Here is a 9,933-nt window from a genome sequence, read left to right as displayed (position 1 = left end):
GAATGTTACATTAAACTAAAGGTAAATCATATTTACGTTTGATAAAAACAACATTTATTGATTGAATGTACGTTTTCGTACCAATAATCGATGGGGATTACTAACGATGGGCGTGGCCCACCATCGGCTCAGTGCCACGCCCACTGGCTTCCATTTTGGAAAAACAAAATAGGCCGTCTATTTTGATTTTCTGGTGAAACCCCTGCATGGCATCAATGATGACTGTTTTGTTGTTCCAACAAACCCAGTTTGATACCAAAAGGATGCTAACCAATTATTTTTTTTTACTTGGCCTTATGGCGAAAATTTGGCTACAGGCGTTATATAAAGTTTGTGACCTTTTTACTAATTTGTCAATTCTCATTGTGTATACCTTGAAAAAAAAGAAGTTAATTAGGTACTATTTATTGCTTTGATCTATACATGCATTATTTGACTAATTTATTATTACTACAGGGGTATTATTATTTTTAATTGTTTAAAAACTATTAATGTAGGCCTATCTATGCAACACCAGGATGCTTGTGCTCTATATTTCTGTCAACAACACATATCATCCAATCAAATTTCAAATTCAATGTCAAGTGATCTATACAGACCAATTACAGGCCAGAATTGCCTAATAAGACGCCATATGCAATTTCGTGACGGTAATTCTCAATTATACACGAGTATATTACTGTCTCTTATACACATCTAGATGTGTATATATAATACTAAGCAATGATTATATTGGACATATTCATCAGTAATACAGACTTTATGTGTAAATTTAATAACAATTATGCCGTTTGAATCATCCTCCAATGTACACATCTTTCGATCAGCGGACATTTTATGCATCGGACTCGAGAGTCCTAAGATTTGAGAAAATCAAAAAAATTATTGAGAAGCATCAGATCTAATTCATACTTGGCATAGATATTATATATATAATTATTTAAATTACAGGATGGTTTTTAAAATTTACAGAGCTTACAAAATATGTGTAAATGATGCTTTATTCCAAAGAAAAAGTTCCGTACACTGTAACTCGGTGACCGATCAATGAAAAAATATTTTTAAATAGCGCAAGTAAACTTTGACCTGTTTACTTTGTAGATAGGTTCAAAGGTTAGCGAATGCAACCAATAAACTGTTTAATACGATTTTTTCTAATCTGGATGCAAGATGCAAAACCAAAACAATCAGCATCGGCGTCGCGACAACGATAACCGTGTGTGACGTCACTCTTCTAACATACCTATATATAGCCTATATAAATCGAGACTTAATTTTTAGTTAGTTTATTGCTGCGAAGCAGCCAATTCATATTCTTGACAGCAATTTGACCTCTTAAAGGTCATTGTTTGTCAAAAAACAAGGGCCTAAGACGACTGAAAAGCGAAGTTTCCTTCTTTCGTTCTGCCGGGTAAAATCAATTACTTTAGGCGACGTTTGAAGACTAAACCTACACGTACCAACGTCCGCGTGTGGCGACGCTCGAGTATTACTATTCAGTGTTTTTACTATATTTCTAGGTTTCTTATTTCTACGTTTAATCGGCCCATGTCTCAGCCACAATATTTTGAGGCCAATATTGTTTACGAACCCAGTTAAACTTATTTACTAGCCTATTTCAGCGTGCTAATTTCTACATTTAGGCGATGCTTGTTGTAGACTGGCATACATGGTACCAACGCTCATTTTTACTATGTTTCTACGTCAGCTCGTCAGTGTTCTAATTATAGACAATGGGTCGTGTCTCATATTATTTGTTATATTTTTATTATTCATTATTTTCACTTGACTCGCATAAATAATTATGTTAGAAGAACATTTATTTGCAGTTGTAATTTGCAGCACTTCACTTGCAATTTGCAATTTCTAGTTTATTATATCAATTGATTTATAGTATGCCTATTTTCTTACAGAAATGGATGGTAATTTTTAAATGGCTTCTTTAGTTTATTTACTGTATTCAAATTTTACTAACATAATTCAATTACGTCATGTACGTACAAAAATGTTTTGATCTGTAATCAATCTGTAAACAAATCGATCTTTAATCAACCAGGGCCAAGAAGACTATGAGAAATAAAAAATATTTAGTACAAGTCTGATAATTATACACTGATTTCTCTTTATTTCGAAACACTTGCCCAGTCAATCAGTATAGCGCTACTGGCGTTCCATACATTTTGAGCCCGGCTGCTTTCCCTCGCGGCAGCCTCGACCATATTCCCTAAAATAGATGACTAGCTGTTTCTACTGTAGGTACAAACACGTGCTCTGGAGCGCAGTTCACCATTTCACGGGTGTTCACGTCACCTACTTCATGAAACCTGTAACTTTCAATCGTCTGCGCTGGCTACTGATCATGTTTAAATACAAAAATAAATGGATAGTAAAATATATATTTGTTAGGCCTATATTATTTCATGTGTAATGTAAATAAATATGTATAAATTATATATAATATTATATATGTATAAATATATATATGTATGTGTATATAGGCTTATATATATAATATATATATATATACATACATATACAGATTAAAAGGCAAAATACTGGAAAACAACAATGCTGTGGGAAACAATGGCTGGATCTCAGTAGAGATACAAAAATGATAAGCAACAGCTAAAAAGTAAACGTAAGTAAACAGCCAGAAATAAATACTTAAGATGTTGACTTTAGAAACACTAAAATTTATTAGGCGAATATTTCGGCTACTCCTGTAGTCTTTGTCAACGCTTGACATAAAATGAACATATTGAGAAACTATCTTAGCAATATACAATTTGAGAAACAATACAGTAATTAAGTCAAAGCAAGTCGGCATACGTCTATAAAGGATTAATGATAATTTACAAATAAACAATATATATATATATATATATATAAAATATAGTTGTTTCTAGGTATATCATTTATGCTTATATTCATATTTATGAACTGTGCAGGGACATCAAAGAAAACTGAAGATTTTAAGTGAAGAATGATAATGTGTGTAATATTCGTTTATTTCTTTAATTGTGTTTCCCTCAATTCTTTGGTATGTTTTATCCAAACTCTGGAAGCTGCAAGAAAAATAAATAAATTTATTGTATAGAAACATTGGATTAAATAATGTAATGATTATTGTTTTAACTAAATTATGAAATAGATTTCAGATGGTAACAACATTCAATTAAAATCAAAGATACATTTTATTGACCACAATTATTGAATTATAGTATGAAAACGCAACAAAAAGAATAGCATGAAGCACATACTAAACTCCATGGAAGAAAGAAAATATGTTAGTAGAAAGGATAGCAAACCGGAAATTAAAAAAAATACTTAGGCCTATGATAAACCGATTGACTAATTATAATTATATAGGGCCTAGCCTAGGCATATTAAATTTTGCGTTTTCGCAACTCCTTCGGCGCTCTATATATTTGATCGAAATAAGCCGCAACCGAAATGAGGCGCGACCGAAATGATCGGCTACCCCTAGGCCTAGCTAGCTAGGCTAGGACAGGTTACTACAGGACTAACTAGCGTAGTAGGCCTAGACTTACTCTAGGCAGGGCCTAAGCCTTAGATACGGTACTAATACATAGTCTAGTGGTCTAGCCCAGTTAACCCTCTAGACAACGTCTTCGGCTGTAGTCGAAATTGACCTCAAACCGAGAATTCCCATTTTCGACTGCAATCGAAATTTCGTGACTAAAAAATAGATGGTTTTCAAATCGCTCTTCTGTTTTTATTTTAGCTCCAATACGTCAGAAATTTTGAACACGCATGCGTGAAGCTTTTGTCTTTCGAAATCTGTGAAGAACTCACATGCGCAATATATAAAAATTTTTAGAAATATCAATTTGAAATCGTTATTAATTTCAAAAATTTTTTGAAATGGCCGCACAAGATGTGTACACAGCTGAGAAAGCGATTGACCTGATTTTTGATTCAGACAGCGATGAAGGTGAATTTTTAGATGTGCGAGACTTAGACGTGCCTGTTAGCGATGATGACGGTGGGGCTTCAAGCAGTTCTGACGGCAGAGATGTTCTTGATGAAGATGAGCCTAGGCCTAGAAATGTGAGGGTAGTCGACGCTTTTGAATGGAAAGATCGCGCTTATAGTTATGGATGGTTGGGAAATAAATTATATAACTGTGTGGAATAGGAATGTTTTATATTTGTTTTTATTTTTTTGGGCTATAATTTTTTTTTTTTTCGGTTTTTGCTGACGATTTATATGTAGCATTTTTCTGTCATTCTATTATATTATATATATATATTATATTATATTATATTATGAAAAAAAATTCCCAAAAATATAAATTATACATCAAATGAAAGCTTATTCTATAAGCTTTCTTTGTTTTTTAGAAACATTTTTCTGTATAATTTACAGAAAGTTCCTAAAAATCCACCAGAACGGCGTATACTCAAAAAACGCAAAAAACTTTGTTACACTGCAAAAGAATCCGGTATTCAAGGGTTTGCACTACAAAAGGATCTGGTATCCAGAGGGTTAAGCTTGTCTGGTCCTCGCCTAGCTTACATACGACGGTGTATGCACTTAGTTAGCCTAGCCTACTACTAGCAAGTTAGTTAGGCTAGGCTAGGCCCTACTGTACACATAAGTAGTAGTAGAAGCTACTGTAGCTAGTATTCAATATGGTGAGACTAGGCCTACAATTACTACTCTAGTACTGGGCCTAGTACTTGGTTTAGTCATGAACAGTGCTTTTTTTTATTCGTGTTTTCCTGGGGCTCTTTAGTACACAGTGTTGTTTGCCGGTATTGCCCTGCAAAGTCACAACAATGTTTTGTAGACGAATATAGGCCTAGCTCCGCCTATTTAAACACTGCCTTAAAAATGTTAAGTACTAAACTTAACATTTTCTGTTTAAATAGTTGGAGTAATGCCTACTTACATCCACCATTTGTCACCTCTGTAGATTTCCCAGCCTGTGGCCACTGTTACTAACCTTCAGGCTATTGTATTTTTGGTTTAACAGATTTCAAGGTGAAAGAATTATAGACAGTGATTCAAACACAACTAACCAGCAATTGTTATTGGAAAAGTTGAACCAGAAAATACAATCACGATTAGGAACTTACAATGACATTGGTGCAGTTAAAGAATCGAATTATCAATCTACTTCCAGAGAAAAAAGGAAAAGAAAGTCCACAGATAATAAAAACAAAGATGTAACTTTATCGATCAGTGGAGATGATAACTTAAAAACTAAAAAGAACATTGGATTGGAAAATTCAGAAAGTAAAAAAAGAAAACATTGCAAATTAAAGACTGACTTTACAGATGTGAATGACAGCATTAGAAAACAGAAAAAGAGAACTTCAAAGTCAAAAGTAAAGTCGGTAGAAAAAATTGATCAAATGGTAGAATCATCGAAAGATAAAAATGAAGATGATGAAGTGAAGCATTCATTCAAATCTGTAGAAGATACTACATCAAAAAACTATGATGCTGCCTTAAAACAATCAACGGAAAAGAAAATATTCGAGGAAAATGATGACGATGAGGAGATGATTGATGAAGAAAGTATGGCACTATTTACTGTTTTAGGGGATGTTGAATCCAAGAAGAAGAAAAAGGTATAAGAAATAAAAAGAATTTTACAGATTTGCGTACCCGCCACATGCTACCATGCAAATTCTTAAAACTCTGTGGAACACTCACAAACACATGTACTCACTGTCATACTGATTCACAAATTCTAAGGTGCATTTACAAACTTTGTTTGCCAAAAATACAGTATTCAGTACATTCATAAGTCATGCACATTTACATACTGAGAATGTATTCAGAAAATTGTGCACTTACACAATCAAACTTGCATGTGCATTTGGTTTACAGTTAATTTCTTATGCACTTTCGCAGTCAAACTGTTTTACACACTTGCAAAACCTGTGCACATTCCCAAGTAAACCCATGTACAAACACAAGCTTCTCCACAAACTCATGCATAAAAAACTTGTCCACATCTGTCATCAAAAGATTCAAACTCATGTACTTTTATAATACCATGTACAAATTATTAAGTACTATGGAAAGTTTTCATTTACTACTGAAATTTGAAGACATAGTTACGGAAATGCATTTTACTAACTTGAGAAATCTATTTCACAATCTAACTGTATTATGTAGACTTATACACACAAATACTAAATACTAACAAGGATGTCTGTTTCTATATTTCTGTACAAAGATTTTTCGCTTTCTCTACTAAATACAAACCTTGCTAAAATATACATACAGTAATTAATTTGCAGACAATGAAGAAATGTGCGACGCAAGGTCAAAGATGACCTGTGCTTTTTTACCACGCCCACAGATCACTTGCTAATATCTCAGGAACATTACATGCCTTCTTGTGGTCTGTTATATTTAGCAAGATATTCTTGGTATTCTTACATAGTATGTGCACAACCGGAACACAACCAACCACATCCAGATTATCCTTGCTAGAAAAAGTAAAATTTGCTATTATTTACAGTAGTAGGCCTACATTTCCAGTGTGTCAATATTATAAAATACATAACTTGTAGTCCACAAACTTGTACACATTTACAAACCTAATGGTTTGTGAGAGTAATGTACCATTGATGTTGCCGACATTCTGTTTACTTTGTAGGTTCAGAGAGTGCTTCCTGATTGGCTAGCCTGGCCTACTGTTGTAGATCATGACATCAAACGGAACCTGACTGCCATAACTGATTTGGAAGGACTGGATGAGCGGATGCTGATGATGCTGCGGGATAATGGCATCAACCATTTCTTTCCAGGTAATCACAGAAAAAAACTGATATTATTAAAGGCTCATTTGAATTCTTTTGTATCACTACTGTAATCTCAATGTTGCTATCTGTGTGTATTTTTTAAATATGCTACATATAATTTCACTTCAATCAATCAATCAACATTTGTTATATAGAAAACAAAAACAATGTTCTGTTTTTGTTTCCAACCTATAATAGGCTAGTTAGATGCCAATACCATTAGAGCTCAGCGTCTGCGAGTCATGATCTTAATAACCACTGTTGAAAAACTACAGACATTATTTCCTAGGGTTGTCCAAGAAAGTCCTTAAGGCGAGGCTTTTTATACCTTACAGTAGCAAATAGTGATGATTTTGAATTAAAAAAAACATTTTATTTTTGGCCAATTAGCACACCTGCTGCCACATAAAATGGAAATTAAAGGAAAAAATAAATAAAAGTTTTTCTTTATTTTTATTATGCCCTCCGCTGCCTTGAAATCTCCAAAGGTAACATATGTATATTTCTTCCAAATTACATAAATTTGAAGCATTTAACCATCCAATTTTACATTCACCAATAAAATTTCATTTTATTTACTCCTCCATCTGGATGTTTTTGCCAAAATTATTTGCTAAATAGAAAACAAAATTTTATTTTTATTTTTATTCTGCCCTCCTCCGATGATCTTTTAAAAAATAAGTACGCGAAACAAGGAATAAAAAAAATATTTAAAAAAAGAAAACTTATTTTTATTTTGAATAATTAAACATTAAACAATTAAAAATAATAATGTCTAAAAAGATTAAAATTTACAATAAGAGTTTGTGAAGACATTTCAATAATAAGAGATTTAGATGTAACAAAAACATGTTCTAGTATGTATTTTATGATTATAATGTTGAAAATATATATGAAACTCTGTTCTTTTAACTGCGTATAATGTATATTATTACATATAGCTTTGTAGTAAATTGTGTATAAATGTGGATTATACAGTTAATAATTAATGCATTTCACTGCTTTACAAATACATAATTATGCATCATACATGTACATAATACAATTTTCTATTTTAATGTATTTGAAAATAATTATTAAATTTGTTTCTCAGTTCAAAGTAAGGTAATACCAGTGGTGTTTGCTTCCTTGAAGTTTGGCCTTCACGTCGGCAATATTGGGTACAGACCAAGAGACATTTGCGTTTCTGCACCGACAGGGAGTGGAAAAACATTAGCATTCGTCATTCCCATTGTCCAGGTAATTGAAACCCAAATCATCCTCATTAGTTTCGTAAATGTGATTGAAACTTAGCAATGCAAGTTATTTCATTGTGTGTGCACATTGTTCCGTAGTACACCATGATGCAAAATTTGATGAATCTCAAAACTCATGTTTGATTTGGTTTTAAGATTTACTTGTATTTATTAGTATTCCATTAAAAATATTATTCTGTGTTTGTGTTGCAGTCCTTATTGGATCGTATCGTACCTGAAGTTAGAGCCTTAGTAGTTTTACCAACAAAGGAACTTGCAGACCAAGTGTACACTGTCTTCTCAACTTATTGCAGAAAGCCATCTTTGAAAGTGGTTCTCATTGGAGGCTCAAAGCCATTTGCAAAGGAACAGGAACAACTTGTGCGACAAAGGTGAACACCAAAATTAACACTTTGTGGTTGTCCTTGAAAATTAAGGAAAATTTAACCCTTCTTTTATATTCCTTCTTATATTTAATATTAAACTCACCTTTTTGCATCTATGAGATATCTTTTTTGTTTTTACCAGTGTTCTGTTTTTTGTTTCCAAACTATAATAGGCCTGCGAGTCATGATCTTAATAACCACTGTTTTAACAGTGATCTTAAATTACAAGAAATGATGCAATTGTTTTGGTGTTTTTGTGTTTTTCCTGTTTAATTTTAGGATAGTGTGTTCTCATTTTTCTCTCTTCTCATCTCAACTTTTCTAAATAAAGTCCAAAATTCTTTGGTGTGTATTAACAATACTGTACATTCATTGTCAAAACCAATGTACAAGAGTGTAGAGGCTTTATTAGCTGCAAGTGTGTTACGTACGCAACTAATCCACCAAGAACTGTTGTCATTGAACTAATGAATATTCATATATACTGTATATAGAGTGAACACAGCAGTCATGCGTATTATGCTCTATCTTCTTTTAATCTCTTTTGCATCTTTTTTCTGCTTTTTCATTACTTTGTTAACTTATAAAGCTCACAATGGTCATGCTCCTAACTATATACGCAACATTCTTCAGTATTTGCAACCATCAAGATCCCTTCGGTCTTCTGAAAAACATTGGTTATACACACCAAGATAGAAATTAAAATCTTTCGGGAAGCTTTCTTTTTCCTGTGCTGCACCATATTTATGGAACAAAGTGCCCATTGAGATGCGGAACTCTCCAAATGTGAATGTGTTCAAGAGCAATCTGAAAGCTTTCCTTTTTTCAAGAGCATTCTGAACAAGTGTGACAGCGCCACTGAACATTTCTGGATATTGGCGCTATATAAATATTTTGATTGATTGATTGATTACTTTGGACTTGCATTTACTTGCACCTGGTGCTTAGAGCCTTGTTTGTTTACGTTTTATAATCTAACTACTGTATTATTTTTTTGCAATGAATTCAGGTCAGACGGCAGTATTTGTAGTTTGGTTGATATTGCTGTAGCAACGCCAGGACGGTTGGTGGACCACATTAACCTGACAGCAGGCTTCACGCTGCAGCATCTCCGGTTCCTGGTATGTGTATCAAATACTTTCTGCTACGCTTTACATAGTTGTTCTACCACTTTTATTAATGATTACAAATCTTCACAGTTTTATGATTTAGATTTTATTTGAAAATTAAAATCTATAAATAATCTCCACTCTATTCTTTGATACATTGTGAAAGAGTCTTATTTGACATGATGTACTTCTTCCTTAAACATTATTTTATTTACATCTATAATGTATTTTATCATATTTTATTGTGTGTATATATATATATATATATATATATATATATATATATATAAATTCATATCTGATTGATTTAGTCGATGATGTTCCACGTATGTCTCGATTGTATAAAATAACACTGCAGTTGTTAACATAAACGCCGGACACTTTGACATAATTTGAGACATGTACATTTATTCAACGA

General features: G+C 32.9%; 1 protein-coding gene across 1 annotated transcript in view; it reads left to right on the top strand.

The window, feature by feature from the left end:
- LOC117103576 (ATP-dependent RNA helicase DDX51-like) overlaps nt 1-9,933 on the top strand; it is an 18,541-nt gene that overhangs the window by 1,641 nt on the left and 6,967 nt on the right. Inside the window, exons 2-6 of the mRNA XM_033244158.1 lie at nt 5,000-5,600; nt 6,641-6,791; nt 7,879-8,024; nt 8,234-8,412; nt 9,416-9,527. Coding sequence (XP_033100049.1) covers nt 5,000-5,600; nt 6,641-6,791; nt 7,879-8,024; nt 8,234-8,412; nt 9,416-9,527 — 1,189 coding nt within the window. The remainder of the gene's footprint in view (nt 1-4,999; nt 5,601-6,640; nt 6,792-7,878; nt 8,025-8,233; nt 8,413-9,415; nt 9,528-9,933) is intronic.

This window comes from Anneissia japonica, unplaced genomic scaffold, assembly GCF_011630105.1.
Source record: "Anneissia japonica isolate Jap-2015-1 unplaced genomic scaffold, ASM1163010v1 scaffold6792_len961167_cov158, whole genome shotgun sequence".
NCBI classification, from domain to species: Eukaryota; Metazoa; Echinodermata; class Crinoidea; order Comatulida; family Comatulidae; genus Anneissia; species Anneissia japonica.
Note: the sequence above shows the minus strand (reverse complement) of the source record. Positions and strands in the feature narration are given on the sequence as shown.